Source organism: Mya arenaria, chromosome 17 (assembly GCF_026914265.1).
Source record: "Mya arenaria isolate MELC-2E11 chromosome 17, ASM2691426v1".
NCBI classification, from domain to species: Eukaryota; Metazoa; Mollusca; class Bivalvia; order Myida; family Myidae; genus Mya; species Mya arenaria.
In genome coordinates this window covers 17,874,344-17,893,402 of record NC_069138.1, presented here as the reverse complement: position 1 = coordinate 17,893,402, position 19,059 = coordinate 17,874,344, and the positions used below count along the sequence as shown (strand labels likewise).

The following is a 19,059-nucleotide window of genomic DNA, read 5'->3' as shown; positions in this document are numbered from 1 at the left end:
TTATTAGTTAAAACTTTATTGATTCGATATATATGTAGCATATTGACACATAAGAAATTGCGTAAGAGGAACTGTATTGTTTATTTACTCGTTTATATCGAGTTCAACATCTATAAATACGCTGCATAAATGGCATGCGCGCGCACCAGCTACGACAAGTTGCTTACATTTAAGGTTAATATTAAATCATGTTTATTATTTAATATTTAGAAGACTAATAATTTACTTGGAATATACACTTCGTATTAATAGCTTTTGCTTATTAAATACGTTCGATGACCTTTCGGAACTTTGTTTAAAGGAATAAAGTTCATGAATGTATATTTTTAGATTCAAAATGTCGCAGTTGTTGAACTTGGCAACTGGTACAGAGACTGATTCGCTCTCACTTATATACTGATGCGCTCTCACTTATATACTGATTGATCGCTGGCAATTATGATAGCTTGCTTGCAACCAATCAATAGCCTACTTTCAGGAAAAACTGAATGCGTAATGGTCAGCGCCAGCATTCCTGACATGACAACAGACTCGCGAAAGCGTTAAAACAAAATGCTTATTGCATATAATACAAGACGCATTTACAACAATTACTCAAAAGCTATAAAAACATTAAACGTTACACGCACCAGTATTAACAATATCAAAAATATTCTGCGTAAACACTTCAAATGAAGTATGTATTTTTATCAGTGACATAAACAAGCAATTCATGACATTTAAAACAATTCATTCAACTTTGGTCAGAAAAAAACATCCATATTCATACACTGAAATAAGTCCGCTGTGCATAACCAGCTGTAAAAATTGCGGGCGCTATCAAAATAATATACTTTCGTCAGCAATGTTTTCTTTTGAAAATCTGGCTTAGTGATAAAATAGAAGTCCCGGATTAATATACCAATTTAATAACGAGCATTGTGTACCGTGTTATATAAAAGAAAGTGCAGTGAAAAGTAATATACAATGAACGGTAAGCCACTGATTATATGTGAATAGTTTCGGACAACATTAGTATGCATTGATTTGAGGATATTAAAGGATAAAACAAATAATAATAAAACAAATAGGTTATAGTTTGTAATTATAAAAAAGCCCACAAAGTCTGCCTTAGCAAATAAAAGTTTTGAGCCTGTGTTATCATAAATTTTCATTATGAAAAGCATCACTGAACTTACTCTCGGAATAAACAAGGAAAAAGTTATTAAAAACACTCTATTTTACACTACACATGTACCTTAAATAGCGGCACTCACGGGGCATAATCTTTGACAAATATGATCCCATGATATCTGGAATAGCTTTTGAATTATTAGATTTAGTGTTTGGAATGAATCTAATAAGAGTTGCAAATAAATCAAAACATACCTGTTCTACAACTTCAATTGATGTTCAATATTCAATCAATAACTTTAATAAACAAAAAGACAATAACATATGATTATAAATACAACTCAGTTTGTCTTTGTAACCACATAATTATATAAACACAAACATGGTAGATAAATAGGTAATACAAAGTTTTAAATATGACATATGAATATAAGTAATATGAACGAGTAGTGCGAGTATGAACAGAAATAACTTTTAACGTCCAAACACAAAAGTGATCACCTAAACCACAAAGCTTCTTTAACAAACAAAGATAATTTTATAATTTCTTGTCTATTTGTTTCGTTCAAGTACAAAATATATAGTGAAACACCCGCTCAAGAATCCAAATTGAGCGTTTTATATATTACAGTAGGTTTCGATGCTCAGATTTAGTACAGTAGTACAAAAGTTTGACACACAACTAAGAATAACCATTTTTTGTCATTCCATACTGTCAATCGTTTAGCATTTAGTGGTCGACATAATATTTTGTTAACTACCATTAACTTGGTTAGTCTCTGCTGATAAATACCGCTTTACCTGATTACAATTAATAACAGCTGACTGCTGATTTTTTTAAAATTAATATATTGGGGAGAAATCACGTTGACAACTAAAAGAGTTATACTATGTAATGGAAAACATCTGTATGAACAATTTAAGATGACACCTTTTCTGTTATGTCGACCCGACATGTCATGGATCTAAAAAAAATGACCCTGATTGTTTGCCGTCAATCGGAAAACGCTGACAGAGATTATCATCGTTTAAAAAAATGAAATAAGATTGGTTTCATCAGTAAATGGTTAAAAAATAAATACATATTTACTACATGTAACACATTATATTTATTTGAATCCTATTGATCAGACTGTGAAATAAAGTGGGTACTTAAAAATGATCGACTGATAAATCTTACACAAAAAGGTAAATAGTTTGAGCTCCAATCTATTCATTATGTCATAAAAGTTTATACAAGCTATTTAAATTGTCCGACAGTGTGTGATTGTGAATTAGTCTGTTCAGGTGACATCGGTAGGATGTCTTTCACTTCAATAGTCGCACCCACTTCTCTGTGTGTGTCAGTTTCCGGCCATGAGTAGGCAGACGCGTCTGGAAATACAAGAAAACAAATTGTAATTTGCTAAAACACTTACGGCATTGTGCACAATTGACCCTCAACTGATTTAGATTCAAATAGTTATGCACACGGTCTAGAGTCATGCAATAGGATTAGTAATTGACAGACAATATTAATATGTGTTCCTGTTCCTCCACAGGAGGTTTAAAGGATATATGTTTCCCCATCTCACCCAAAAGACAATCAGTTTAAAACCCACCCATGGGTTAACAAAATTAGAGACCAATACTGAATTCTACTAGGCTTAATACTAGAAAATGAGCCGATGATGTGTCCTTGTTACTTGATGTTTCAACTTAATGTGCGAATACAACATCTGAGATAGCTATTACTTTTTATTCAGAATTAAATCCTCTTTTTATGTTGCAAGTTCTGGCCTTCTAAGGGAACAGGCCACAATAATTTATTATTTTTGCTTGGGTTTATACTTTCAAAAAACAATGAAGTTACTTTGGGAAACAAAAAGAGTAGTGTCGATGAGATATTGAGCGGAGCCGAAATCTCTGACTGAAACTTTTGACCTTAACCTGTGATCATTAGCCTTAGCGTCAAAGTCTTCACTTTGACCAATGCTTCATGTGACTCCTTCCAGGGGTTTAGGGGATACGGAGCAGACTTCTTTTTTTTTAAATTTTGCAACTGAGCTTGTTTCCGTAGTTCTTGCACACATATTCAAATATGACATTGACCTTTGACGTGGCACGTCTGCAATGTGGGTTCTTCACGATGGGGTTAAAATTAGACCAAGTGTCATGAATATATTTCAAAGGGTTAAGAAGAAACAAATAAGACAAAGAATCTTTGGCGCCAACCTTTTTGATCCGAGTTTTATAACAATCTTCCATGGGTGTAATGTTGTGAGCATAGAAGCTCCGCCAATATATAAAAAAACAGCCACCGCCCTGCTAAGGCACCAAGCTAAAATGCCTCTGCTGTGTAAGTAATTAGTTTGACTGATAATACACCAAACAATGCCAGAGGGACTAATAATATTTTCACCATTCAATGTCACTGAATGCTTAGGTCGACTGGAAATCAAACTAGTCGGCATGTCAATGACGCTAAACGTAAATGAGCGTTATTTTTGCACTACGCTGACGAATATGTTTATGACCTTTAGACAACACTTTGCATCCAAGAAAAGTACTGAATTCGAAGTATACAAGTTTCGACAGGCAAAGCAAGAACATTTCATAAATCTCCCAGACTCAGAAAGCTTGGTGAACACTGCGACTTTGCAAATGCAGACAAATAAATTAAGCCACAAATTATACAAGGCTGTATGTAAACAAGACTAAAGTGCAAGACGCTTAGATCAGAAAAGTCTTTAGACGAAATAATTAAACAAAGGCGGTCTCTTAAACTGTCTGACAAAAACGCTTCCGAGACAATCAGCCAACAACAATGACAACCTATGCAACCAGGCAAAAGCAAACACCAAAGCATGGTCAATATCGACGGTCCGCCAACACTTACCGTCAGTCGCAACAGATAAAAAACAAGTCGCTGCAGAAACCGTGGTAAGGATCATTCGCACAAAGAAGGCCAATGCTATGCTGCCCGTAAACTATGTAACTTTTTCAATTAAAAAAACATGTTGCCATTTAAAACGAAAACAATCAATGCTCAAGGTACCGATACATGTTCAGACAGTGTAATATCAAACAATGAAAAGAGCAGTAACGGTTTTGCATTTGGACATGCAATTATTCAAACAAGCCAGACATATCCTGCAAGCGACCTACAATCAAAATGAACGTCGAAGGTCATGCCCTTAAATGCTCGTAAACACAGGTAATCGATGGATCTCATTGATGAGTAAGCATAAAAGCCATGAAACCAAGGCCAAAATTAAACGAAAAGGATACGAAAGTATACGCATATGTCCATCTGAAGCTGTCAAAATTATGGGCTAGTTTTAAGCAATGATAGAAGCCCAAATCAAGTCCACGACTGCATATGTTATCAAACGCTACATAAGAATCACTGCAAGTCGTTCCAGAAATAAGTTCAATGGCAAGCAAAAGTGAAGTTTATGACATATTGCCGAAGGTATTCACAGGTATTGGGAAATGAAAGACACAAATTAAACTATTTGTAGACAAAACAGTTCAACCTCTCGTTCAACCGCATAGCAGAATACCATTCACCTTCAAAAACAGGAGAAAATTGAACTTTGGGGACAGGTGCCTTCCTAACGAAGCCGTTACAAGAATTTGACATAATATACCAACAGTTGATGATCTAATTGAGGGCTTAAACGGTTCAAAAATATTCTCAAAATTACATTTGAATCAAGGATACCATCAACATGAAATTTCGTATATATCACGCAACACTACTCAGAAGTCTTCCAAAACGAACCTATTGAGGGTGTACAAAACGTCAGCGATGACATAATCGTGTATGACGATTCGCAGGAGTTGACTGGCAGCCGACGTCTACAGGACAAATGCCTCACACTCAACAAAAAAAGATGTAAATTTAACAATAAAGCGCTTGAATTATTCAGCTAAATGTTAAGTAAAAAACGGATTTTCTGACGACAAGAAAAAGTGTGAAAGAATTAAAACCACACCTGCTACACAGAACGCATCAGTAGAACGAAGCTTCCTCACAAAGACGAACTATGTATCCATACTCATACCAGACAACTTAACACCTGCATAACCTTTGCTTATGCTGGTGAAGATAGATGTCAAATTCCTTTGAAAAGAAAGAAGCAAAAGGCTTTTGACATGCTCAAATCGGATCTTAGCAATGAAACTGAACTGACATATTCCGATCCAAATCTGAAAACACAAATTGTTGCAGATGCAAGCCCCGTAGGCATTGCAGCTATCATGCTGAAAGGAATTAACGTTGTAAGCAATGCAATCAAATCAGTGACCGATACCGAAGGTGAACTCTCATACCAAAAATGAAAACTTATCTATCATATAGGCTATTGAACACCGGCAGATGTACCTCTTTGGACACAAGTTCACCGTCGTGACAGACACAAAAGAGATTGAACTCATATACAAAAACACGAAATTAAAACCGAAAGACTCGAACAGTTGCGGATGAAAATGCAAGCCTATGAATTTTATGTCATATACAAGCCGGTTGAATCAAACATGTCATACTCCCTTAGTAGGCACCTTTGATGTCACAAAGACTAAAGCTCGCAGAAGAATACCTGTCATTTATTGCGTACCATGATATTCCAAAAGCAATGACGTTGCACGACATCATCAATGAGACAAGCCGTGATAACTACCAACAGGTGATACAATACGTCTGTCCTCGTGGAAATCAAATTACAAGACCAATACGATACCAGATATACTTGCACGTGCGAAGAATGAACTGACAGTTATAACGTTCGAAATGTTCTCTTGTTTGGAATTAGAATGGTGCTACCTAAACACTTTCAACAATAAGCTATTTCAATAGCACACGAAAGACACCCAGGACCTGTTCGGACAAAACAGGTACTAGTATTGCATGAAAAGGTGTACTTTACAAAATTGGACAAAATAGTTGAATATTATGTTAACAGTTTTATTCCCTCGCAGCAACTGAAAACAACAGGGAACCACTTCAATAGTCTTGGGATGCAGTCAGCATGGATTTCTGTTGACTTTTTCCTGTTGTTGTTTTTTTTTCTTGTTTTATTGATTAATTTTCGAGATTCCCAATTGATAAAAAAAGAACATCTCTAAATGTTAAATCAGTTATTGTGAAGCTTACCTAAATATACTCAGAATATGGAACACCTGAAAAATTGAGAACTTACAATCGACCGACAGAATAGTGCGAGTTTCAAAAACTTTTAAAACAATTTCGTTTCAAACACAGAAAAAAATCATTTCGAACGTTAAGCAAACAAAAAATGCAAGCGCTTTATGAATACTATAGGAATAGAAAAGATTGAAAATGCAGTTTGGCGCACAGACATGTATGCATATATCGAATTACAGTGATATCAACTACAAAATGCAGTCCAGCAGAACTGCTATGGAAGACATATTAGAATAAAACAAGACGAATGTTGATGCTAGGCATCAAAGACGCGGCTGAATGCGTTTTATTGAATATTAATATATATCTATTGATGTTCATGAAACATTCTGATTAAGTTTCATGAATATTAGACCAAACATAATGCCTCTAAGTGTGTTCCAGATTGGACCTACATATAGTCACCTAGTTTTTGACCCCATGTGAGCAACTTTTACAAGCGGTCGATCATAAAGTCATGTGACAATATATATAATTGTTAACATTCCGAATACACACCGACATAGCCGAACTATGACGGTTTTATCAACTTTCTAGATCGTAGTTACTCGCTCGTCTCCGGCATGCGTAAATTATTTAGACTGGTACCTTGCATTATCACCGATAAAATTATTGGTGCCGTTGATTCAGCCGAGATATCATTTCGGCCTGATCCTTTTCGACCTACATTTATTCATTAATGCTTGTTTTAAATCGTGTGAATTACGCTTTGAACTTTCATTTTATATCAGTTCAATTTAAATTGTGTTAATTTCGTTATTGCGACTTATATTTGTTAGTAAAATCGTGTGAATTAAGCTTTGTATTTCCATTTTATATCACTAAAAGCTGCACTCTCAAAGATTTACCATTTCTACAACTGTTTTATTTTTGTCTTGAAGCGAGCCAATTTTGGCGTAAATATCTGCAAACCAATGATATAAGACTGCTGACAAAAGATCAGATTGCAGATTTTCATATTTGCGTTCGAAATTTCATGTTTTATGGCTTAAACTGTTACTAACGGTTTAAGAAAAATGCATAAAACATCAATTTTGAACTTAAATATAAAAATCTGCGATCTAATCTTTCTTTTATTTTGCTTTAAACACTTTTTTTAAAAACATTTTGTCATCAATAAAAGGGCAATAAAATGAGTTGAACTTAAAATAAAATTCTTCATAATATATCAAAATATCTAGATTTAGCAGACGAAGTTTAAGAATTACAAAAGTATACATTGAGTTCAAAGTTGTAAGAAATGTATTATAGATTGAGTTTCAAATGCTTTCAAATTACAAAGAGAATAACATGGAATTACAATTTAATATGTCAACCCAAGATGAAACATTTTAACACAGAGAATAAACAACATTATGCCAATTATCAAAAGTCTTGGAAAGAGAATAAACGTTTTTTATCACTAAGTGCTTTTTAAAAGGTGTTGATAAAATGTTATATAAGTGTGACATAAGATTTTTTTTTATGTTTTTTATTTGTAAGATTAAAAAAAAATCAGGACATTCTATTATAAAGTGGTATACATGTAAAAAAAAAGCTATAAGCATTGTATTTTCTTTTAATAAATGCAATTAAAAAATGGAATGAAGGTCGCACATCCATTATGGGCATCATGTGTTACATGGTCTTAAATTCCTAAGGGATTAAGGGGCTTCATAACACCTTTAATTGAGATTATAGTAACTTGAAAGTGACAGTGAATTAAGGTTGTAATACCCTGATGGCCATCATTCCAAACCGATGAGCAGCTTGATAAATTTTGTGTATGATTTCCGGATATAAAACCAAACAAAAATATGTTTAATTTATTTATGCCCCCGAATCTCAGAATTTTTAGATAATACATTATCAAGAACTAAAATCATACTGTACTGAAATAGCAATATGGTACATATAACTAGAGGCTGAAAAGTCTTTGATTTAGGGGTTGAAAAGTCCAAACAGGTAGGGGTGGACAAGTCTTTCAAATATGGGTTTAAAAGTCTTTGATATAAGGGCTGAAAAGTCTTCAAGATGGCTATTAAAATATTTCAACTAGGGGTTGGAAAGTCTTTGATTAAGGGGTTGAAAAGTCCAAACAGGGAGGGGTTGAAAAGTCTTCAAAATAGGGGTTGAAAAGTCTAAGGGTTGAACAATCTTCAAAATGTGCAAGTCAAAGCTTACGAAAAGGACGCAAATTTGAAGACAAAAATAGATTTGACAGTCAATCATATAAAATCACAAAGATAAAGGGTTGACGATAAAAGCGAAAAGAGGATAAAAGTCAATTTCCCGCAATTCGTCCCTTTTCAACGTCCCTTTTCAAGCTGAAAAGGCTGCATGATCCGACCTGTTACTGTTCGTACGGACTAAAAAGTGCCATCACAATCGAGACTCTCAGTGTGCACTCGAAACGCTCAGAACGTTTCCAAGACTATGTGCAAAAGTAAATAATAGGGAAAAGGCATAAAAAAATCCTTTGTTGATTTGGAATAATTAACAATATGTATGCCCAGTTTTTCTGTTTAAGAACTGGAATTTTCGTTTTCTATGTTGATATTTGTGTATACACCTTTTAATTTATGACATTATGATGATGCTATTGTAAGTCTCTTAATATGTTACAATATAACTCTTCTTTCAAAAAAGAATCGAAAATCAAGACCAGATAAACTATACTTAAGTTCTAGACACCATCTACAAAATTTACTAAACAGACTCAACCTCCTATAAAAAAATTATTTTTCTGGAATTATTTGGTTTTAATATTCCTCCCAAGGACACGCTAAACATTACCTCTAGCTGCTACTGGTCATAATACCAAATTCCAACAACTGCCATAACATTAACTACTCTGCTAATGAATTAACTATCATGTGGTTAAAGTTAAATGATTAATAACGTTTTAAATGTTTAACAAATCTTTGATTTTGATAGTTTAATTTTAAGAAAAGATGGGATGTAATGTAATGAGCATAGAAGCTCCGCTTCTATATGCAAAGCAGTAGCCCTGCAAATGCATCATGGTAGATCCCCTAGAAGTATTAGACAGGCAGTATGATTCAGACTCACATGTAATATATACTCACCGAAATAAGAAACGATACCATATCAATATTTTAATAATTTCTATAAAAATAAGTAAATATTCTTAAAAGATAATAAAAATTAAGGGTTATAGTTCGTACTAGTATATCGTAGGGATTAGCTTAATTCATTGAAGCATTTAAGTAAACGACCAAGCTTAAGATTTTCACGTGCTGCACGGGTTACGAGGTATATGATACATGTTGAGTTTACGTGAATATTAATTTGTGTAAGGCTTGAAGTACAGTAGAAGAAAAACACACTTATTATCCGGTTCCTTTCATAACAAGTATGCCACGTTCGTCTACTGATGAACATAATCGGGCTATTGGAATGCTGCAGGCAGGTGCACGTCATGGTGACGTCGCTGCACGTTTTGGTGTGTCGCGTGTGACAATATCTCGTCTGGCAGGTCGTTATCGGCACAGTTAATGATCGCCATATATCTTGCAGGCCGCGAGTAACGACCAGGGCGCAAGATCGCTATATGAGGACGTCACATCTACGTAACAGATTTTTGCCGGCAACGACCACCACAGCTATAACACCTGGACGTACCAATGCCAGGATATGTGCTCAAACGGTCAGAGATAGGCTTGCCGAACATGTACTTAGGGCTAGACGACCACATAACGGCCCCTGCCTTACAGCCGAACGTCGATCTAAACGTCGGGATGGGGTACACCAACAGCACCGTTGGACTCAACAGCACTGGAACACCGTGTTATTTAGCATCGAATCACGGTTTGGCTTGGATCACGATGAATGACGCATACGTTGCTATAGGCGACGCAACGAACGACGATCTGTACGTGAGAGAGATATCGATTTGTGGGACCTAACGTTATGGTGTTGGGTGGAATATCCTTTCATACTTGAACCAATTTAGTGGAAGTGCAAGGTATGCAGGATAGAGAAATCGATGAGATATTGGAGCCAGTTGTTGCACCATTCATCAACGCCAATTCGAACGTCACTATGTTCCAACAGGACAACGCTAGGTGCCACACCGCTCGAGTTTCAACCACCTACCTTCAGGAGAGAAATATCCAAGTGGCCTACATTCTCAACTGACCTGTCTCAAATCAAGCATTTATGGGACGTCTTGAAACGCCGTGTTCGACGGGGTAATCCTCAAAACGCTGATTAGCTTACACGTTTTGTGCACGAAGAATGGGCAGCGATACCACAGGAGACGATTAAGACCCTGATTCGCTAAATGCGATATCGCTGTATTGCAGTTAGAGACGCACATGGTGGACATACCAGATACTGATTACTTGTGAAATGAATTTTCGCATGATCGTTGTAACAGCAGCAAATAATCTGCCAGTATTGATAGTTTTCTATTAAACTATGAAAATTTTATTTAAAACAAATATCAGAAAAGTGTCGTAGAGAGAAGAACTAAAGTGTTTTAGTTTCTAGGTATCGTTTCTTTTCAGTGTATATACCTACAACGAAACACAACGGGTTTATCCCAACATTTATCGGTAAAGCTATTTTAATGCGTGTATGGTTTGTATTTGGTGTTTGTATTTATATGTGGTGTTAATACGTTTGTGCCTCTGTAGAAGATTGTTCGACTACTGAGCTTGTCCATGTAGGTTGCATTGTATATTTAGAGACATAGAGCAGACAGACATATTGAGGGACATCCGCGCTAAAACAATGATCTACTGCATAGCATATGGTAGACGTATTAGTTCAAATAAATCATGATACACTTTGTTTTGGTGTATAAAATAATGACTAAGCAGATATTTTTACTTACAAAACACGTAACTTAAATCTGTAAATGGTTATACTTTTGGTAATTGAAACTATGTTTACTTCGATTTCTGGTGGAAAGAGTTTGTAAAACTAAGCTAATAAATTAATGTAGTGCTAACATACCTGTTTACTGATGCGCATTTGGTTAAGAATCCTGGGGACCGGATGGTTGGTTTATGAACTGGCCCCGCTTCCGATTCCGAACAGTGTTAAACTTCGTTGGTAAAAAAGAAAAAAATAGCTCAGATCAAGTATTGTAATTATCGTTGGTAACATGTCATTGACTCGTTTAATGTTGTAATATGGACTACTTTAAGCTATGACTGGGTTAAAGTTTTTTGCACGAGAATACTGGCAATGCTAATAACAAAAAAGCAAGGCTACTACAATAACTCTCTTTTTTTAAAGAAACAAAGTGAAAGAACAATACTTTAGTATTTAAGGCAAAATTTATTAGGAATATCAATATTGTGCAATGTAAGCAATTATCAACAATAAACGTTTATCGCTATTTCTTCTTATGGGGCCCTGCCGTTTGTTGGTATATTTCAAGATTCGCGTGAACAAAGGATTTATTCTCCCATGAAAAGGCATGTCACAAAAGAAAACAACGTGATCTTCTAAATAGTCATCATGCAGCACAATTAAGTAAAACCTTAATAAGAAAAGTTGCAGGAATATGATAAACGCCATCGACAGTGTGGACATACTCGTGTTTTTGACGTAACATTTGGTTATTACATGAAGCAAAAGACAGCTTGATTCGGAAAAGATTATCGCTGTAAGTATGTTATTTTCATATTAACTTTATAAAGCATAGCGGAGGCTAAGTAGGGAAATGTACACTTTACTCGGTTACTGAGCGACATGTTGAGCATTTTTTTTTTTTTTAAATCGTGAGCAAATGCAAATAACGTTTCTGGTCCAAAAAGTTACTTATATATATATATATATATATATATATATATATATATATATATATATATATATTCACCATATTTGCCTTAAAACGGAAGTCTCGAAATGCATATTATATCCCCAGGGTATATTCATACATACTAATGAGTCAAATACTATATAGAACAACTGAATGTTAGTATTTTGTTACCACAAAAAGCAAAAACTATTTAGTTATAACGAATAACAGTTTTTGGAGGAACAATTGCCAACCTCTTTCCTTCTTTCCATGGGCCCAAATAAAACCTGTTTTGCAATACTTTTTTCCAAAGACAGTAGATAAGAGCATCAGTTATATTTTAAAGCAATTATAAAACATATATAAATGGATAAAAGTCACAATCATACTGCTTAGTATGTCACTCTATTTATTGTGAATGACTTTATTGTGTAGATACTGATATATCTTTTTGAGAGGCAATCAGAATATTGATTCTAAATGGTGCGTCAGTCAACATAAGGTTATAATAAATGTATTAATAGCATTTGCTGGAAGTTTATTTCACTCAATCTGATGAGCTACTTCGATTCAGATGTATCCTTAATTGTCAAATAATACAGCCGTTCTCGAAAAATTAAATCAACATGTTTATGATATGTAAAAATTATTGTTGTCATTTGTGTTTAACCTTCGGTTGAAAGTGATTCGAAGTGATTGATTTTATCCCGCGTTGTTGTGACGTCAATTGATAAACTGTTTCCGGTTACGGAATAGGTCGGAAATAATTAATGTAACTTTTTTTCAACGAAATGGAATAATGAACTTTTGGGCAATGGCGTATAATAAAAAGTAATGCCTTTCGTGATTGATGTCATTATATGGGATGTGATCGCACTCCGCCAGCCAAACTGCGTCCATACTCCGATAATGACATCAATCCCGCAATACATTTCTGAACTGAAGTGACAAGACACAAACCCTTCAATTGAAATTGTAAGACCCTGTCTAGACGCACAATGCTAGGATAAAGATGCACTCTTATTCCTATATAAGCAGTACTACTTTTAATACAAGCGTTTTAATTTACAGTAAAGGAATAGATAGATATCTTCGTTTCCTCCTTTAAAATACAATTTGAAACAAAGGTGGTCTTAATAATATATCAGTACACCACAAACATAAGAATGTGCATGAAATATGTACATACATCTTCGGATATGTTTGGTTGCGAATCATGGCATATTAATATGCAAGAACGTTGTTTAACTTGTTATTGCTTGTATTTTGTCAGCAGTTTCCAAAAATGATACCACAAATATAACACAAAAGCAATTTCGATGCACTGTCAAATAACAAGTGACAATTCACAAAAGTTACACCGTCAATTGTAATTGGCATGACGCCGAATGTGGACATTACCGCCTTACACAGGGGAGTTAGTTGTGGGCTTCTTATTAGGAATGCCGCATTTAATTTGACAGAATGGTGCAGAAAACACCGAAAATGCTTCTAATTTGCATAATGTATGTCGGAAATCACAAATCGAAACTACAACACACACGATAAGTACAACACAAAAAGAAAGACATGGATCATGAGTTTAAACATGATGTTTGTAAAAAAAACGTCTTTATGTAGTTTGTATAAATAAGTAAAAAAAGTCATTGTTGTTTTTAAAAATTACGTTGAGTCCAAGTGATTTGAATTCAAACGTGCCCGAAAATGACACGATGTCATGTCTCACTGTCTTGTTGTGTGTCAGTAAGCAACTTGTTAACATGCTGAACTTGACATAGCTCCTTATCTAGTTGCATCCGTTTTGATTTTACCGCTATATCATTAATAAGCAAGATGGGGTCAATGGCAAAAACGCTATCTCCTAAAACGTACTGAGATGATCGTTGATCACCATAAATTGTTCAGGATCCACTGGTCATTTAAAGATGCACTCTTACTCCCAGATAAGATATACTTCAAATAATAATATTGTTTTAATATTCCAAAAATGATCTATAAATGTCGAAAACAATGGTTCTTATGAAAGATACCGAGTTTAATTTGAAAGATGTACTATAGTCTTATAAGGTAGAAATACCATGTTTAATGCTCATATCTTTCAAATTAAACTCGGTATCTTTCATACGAACCATTGTTTTCGATATTTATATATCATTTTGTGCCTTTTTGGACCAAGCACCCTGCCCTTTTCAAATCCTGGCTGGAGTACTGGTACACCACAGTAAATCTTTTAGCATTCACCAATCATTTAATATTTTTGTGCTTTCTGCTATTAAATACACGGGTACAATCTTGTTATCAGTAATTTATATTATCAATAAATGCATTATTTAGTTAGCAGTTAATGGTTTATCAGTCAAAATTGATGTTTTTGATGCATGTGTATGCATTGATTTTGAATAAGAGTGTCACTTTAATATTTAACTGTTCAAAGTAATTAAATACACGGTTACAATCTTGTTGCCAGTGATAAAAAAATGATATCATTCAAACTTTATTTTGCTTATATTGATTATCACTTTAAGTATTTTTTACAACGTTTATAGTGAAAATTCCATTCCATTTTTGTCACAGACAGACGAGCATTAAGAACATGCAACGTGTTATTTGAATAATTTTCCTGAAAAATTGAGTGACATACTAAGCAGTATGATTGTGACATCTGTATGCCATATATATATGGTCGTAACAGGTATTAATTGGGCTTATAGCAAAAAGCAAAGAGATCGGCAACCAAGAACTGCTTTTCGATATGAACAAATAGTGTTTGCTTTTCGTTATGTACTAACATTCAATATTTACTAAATAGTATGTGCCTCATTTGTAGGTATGACTATAACTTGAGGAAATGATATGAATTCATAGACATCCGTTTAAAGGCAAATATAGTGAATATATATAAATAGTATATTTATATATATATATATATATATATAATTATATAATATATAATATTTGTAATATATATAAATTACATTTCTTATATATATATATAAGAATGTAATTTGCGTTTTGTAACAACCAAAATTTTGTACATTCTCAGCTTTTACCCACTATTTTCAAAAAATAAAAAAGTTGCTCAACATATCGCTCAGTAACCGAGTAAAGTATACATTTTTCCGCTTAGACTCCGCTATGTTTTTTTTTTTTAAAATATAAGAAAATCACAAACTAACAATAATCCTTTCCAAATCGAGCTGTCTTTTGATTCATGGTATAACCAAATGTGGTTTGTCCAAACTGATCGAAATGGCTTTCGGAGAGACATCATTATTTGGGCCTATATAGACTTATATATCAAAGTCACTGCAAGATGGAGTGGATGTCAAGATTAACGTATTTATGAGATTGTTGTGCGTTATTGAACATGTATACACTTTAAATAATGTGATACTTTTTTTCAGGAATCTTTTTTGTATCTTTTTTATAAATGTATTGATATACAAACTTTGATGTTCGAGAAGGAAGAGAAAGAATGACAAGCACATGTTGTTTTTTAAACAAAATTTTGTAGGTAAATGACTTTCATTTTTTATTTGTCATATTTGTCGTATCGAAATCTTGGTATAAATTATATATATGGGTCATCCGCTGGCATGGCTTCAAGTTTGAGGCTCCTTGGCCCAAGTTTTAAAATACCTCAACTTTTGGCCAACTGACTTGATAAACGTAAGAGTTCATTGGCTTGTCATGACAAGTATTCCTACCACATAATGTTGCTGGGCTTCAGCGTTTTCCAGATTTTGGTGCAGGTTACCACAATGTTGTCCTTTGGTACCCTCACCTGAATAACAAGAGATTTCATTTTATAAGCATCCTGCTTACCATGGATGAGGTGTCTAAGACCAAGGATTCTTCAGTATTTGATCGTAAACGGATATCATCCCGGGGTTATAACGTATTTCACATTTACCCACTGATCTGAAGATCATACTTTTTTTCTGCTTGGCATGACAAATCTGCATACCAAGTTTGAGGGCCCTGGAACTAAGCATTTACAATTTATTGACCGGAAACTGTTTGATTGGATAGACCGACAGACGGATGAACAGAATGTGCTTTGATTAATGCTATGGTTTAAATGCACATCAATTACTTAAAATGCGACTTTTTAATTTGAAAAAAAAAGAAAATCAAAAAATAGGATGAAAATAAGATTATGAAATTTCTAGTCGAAAGTTTTAAACATAAAGTGTCAAATATCTGTAGAAGATATCCTGAGAAACAAATGAATCTGCCTCATTGATTATTCATGAATCATGATTACGAAATTATAGTGGCAAAATCGCCCACCGTACACAACGAAACATAGCGCTGTAGTGTATCGGGGGTATCGGGGGTAACCGACGATAAATAAGTATACTAAGTATGTCTTAGTATATAAAACATATTGTTGTTCTACTCGCGCAGTTTGGCCAAACGAGAAACCCTCATCTTAAGTATTTTGATAAAATTTAAATTTGCACCTATACATACATTTCTGAACAATATCCATCATCCACAAGTGTAAAACTTCTTGGTTCAAGTTGTTTTGTTTCTGCTCTTCCTTTGAGAAGTGCAGCTCCGTCCGCAATGTTTCTACAAGATTTGCAAGATTGTTGATCGTAGATTCTAGCTGCTTGGTTGATTTATCGTTTAAATTCACCTGTAAATAAAAAATACATTTTACACAAGATAATTTTTGCTCGAGTGTGAACACAGCAACAAGCCAAAACGTTTAAGCTTGTTCTTATGTTAAAAATAATGAATGTTTATGCAATTATTGGAGTGAAACTATTTTAGCGGAGTTTGATCTCTTCGGGTCAATGCCTCTTTATGTCCATGTCTTGTTACTGCTCACATTCATACCAGTAAAGAGTGAAACCCTTTCTGCAGTGTTCCACCAAGTGTGCCTGGGCTTCGCTATATCTCTTTCTTTCTACAGTGTAGTTCATGTTCAAGTTCTTACCTGTGAGGAAAGCAGCTCTTCTTTAAGGATGTCCATTCGTTGTGTCTGGGCTTGGTCATGCTTCAAATGGTCTTTTTCCAGCTCTTTCTGTGAGGAGTGCAGCTCCGTCCGCAATGTTTCTTCAAGATTTTTGATCGTAGATTCTAGCTCCTTGGTTGATTTATCCTTGGAAATCACCTGTAAATAATGAAATTACAATTTACACATGTTAATGTTGGCTTGAGTGTGAACACAGCTACAAGCCAAAACTTTTAAGCTTGTTCTTATGTTAAAAATAATGAATGCATATGCATTTATTGGAGTGAAACTATTTTAGCGGAGTTTGATTCCTTCGGGTCAATGCCTCTTTATGTCCATGTCTTGTTTCTGATCACAATCATACTCGTAAAAAGGGAAACCCTTTCTGCAGTGTTCCACCAAGTGTGCCTGGGCTTCGCTATATCTCTTTCTTTCTACAATATAGTACATGTTCACGTTCTTACCTGTGAGAAAGGCAGCTCTTTCTGAAGAATGTCCACCAGTTGTGCCTGTACCTCGTAATGCATCAGTCTGTCATGCACCTGTTCACATTCTTACCTATGAGGAGGGTAGTTCATTATGCAGTGATTCCAGCAATTGTGCCAGGCCATTGCAATGCCTCAGTCTGTCTTCTCACATTTTTTAATGTGAGGAGTGAAGCTCTTTCTTCAGAGTTTCCCCTAGTTGTACCTGGGTCTCGCTATGCTTTAGCTTCCCTTGAACCTGTTCACATTCTTACCGGTGAGGAGTGCAGCTTTTTCTGCAGTGTTTCTACAAGTTATGTGCGGGCCTTGTAATGTCTAAGTATGAATTGTACTTGTTCTGAATCTTACCGGTGAGGAATGCAGTGTTATTACTTGTTGTGTCTGGGCTACTTCATTGCTCAGGTTATCGTGTTTCTGTTCTTCCTGTGAGGAGTGCAGCTCCTTCCGCAATGCTTTTACAAGTTTCGCAATAGTCTCAATCTTAATTATTGTGAGTTAAAAAGGGCCAGGTACCCATTTCTCGAGACGTCTTAAGCTTAACAGGCTAAAATAGCTATTTCATTAGGAAAAATATACAGGTTTCAGTTTGGTTTTGATATCGGGAATACATGTTTTGGAGTACGATATATATTTTACTGAGTGATCAACAACGTCTTTGTTTTACAACTATTTACTTTTTGTGTTTACGTGGTGAAATATATTGCGATCATACATTTGTATATGCCTTATTAGTTTTAAAAGCCAACTAAATGTAGTTTTTTTTCAGAAACACGCTCAAATTGAATTCTTTCAGAAATGAAGCCTTTGAAACTGACTCCAAGTCCTGTGCGCGCTGTGGTTTGATTTGAAAGCGAATGCAGGCTAAATGTTCAAAACAGTAAAACACATAAATCTGATGAATCTCTCTAAATCAGTGGAGAGCATACAACAAAAAATGAGGAATGGTTGTTGTGGTGATCATAAAGATCATTCCTATTTAAGGTCAAAGTATTATTTCAGAAAAGAATAATGCGCAATTTATAGAAAACAAGAATAGTGAAAATGCGATAAACTAGGACCAGTTGCTAAATTAAACTCCTTATATATATTAATTACAAACACAATTGAGTCTGGTCTTACCACTTTGCATTTTAGATATTGATATATTTCATAAGACTTATACATGATGTATCCCCCATTATATCCCTTTGTTTGCAGGTCTACTTGTATGAACAGAATACCACGTGGCTCTAGTTGTCAAATATACGCTGTTTTTGTAACTGCATATCCCATAAGAATAAGAGTTCATCAATATATGTACAGCACAAAATTCACATGTATTTAAACTAGTGTTCAGCTCAATTCCCCAGGTGCATATTCCACATGATGATAACCATTCCTTTAGCTGTCATGGCTTTATTTACAATCATTACCATTTCATCGAATGTCGTCTTTAGGGCAGTTATTTCTTTCTGGAGACCATTCGTTTTCTCAATTTCCGACAGTAATAGTTCTTGTTCCTCCTTATTCTTTTCTTCCCTCTTATCTGGCAACCTAGGGAATGCAATAACTG

The 19,059-nt window shown here is 34.7% G+C and overlaps 1 protein-coding gene across 1 annotated transcript in view; it reads right to left on the bottom strand.

The window, feature by feature from the left end:
- The window catches only part of LOC128224266 (uncharacterized), a 77,765-nt gene continuing 58,706 nt past the window's right edge, over positions 1 to 19,059 (bottom strand). The window contains exons 9-14 of the mRNA XM_052934070.1: positions 18,920 to 19,040; positions 17,005 to 17,181; positions 16,533 to 16,701; positions 15,764 to 15,840; positions 11,264 to 11,354; positions 1 to 2,487 (exon numbers count right to left, since the gene is read on the bottom strand). Of these exons, the coding sequence (XP_052790030.1) occupies positions 11,286 to 11,354; positions 15,764 to 15,840; positions 16,533 to 16,701; positions 17,005 to 17,181; positions 18,920 to 19,040 (613 nt within the window). The 3' untranslated portion in view covers positions 1 to 2,487; positions 11,264 to 11,285. The remainder of the gene's footprint in view (positions 2,488 to 11,263; positions 11,355 to 15,763; positions 15,841 to 16,532; positions 16,702 to 17,004; positions 17,182 to 18,919; positions 19,041 to 19,059) is intronic.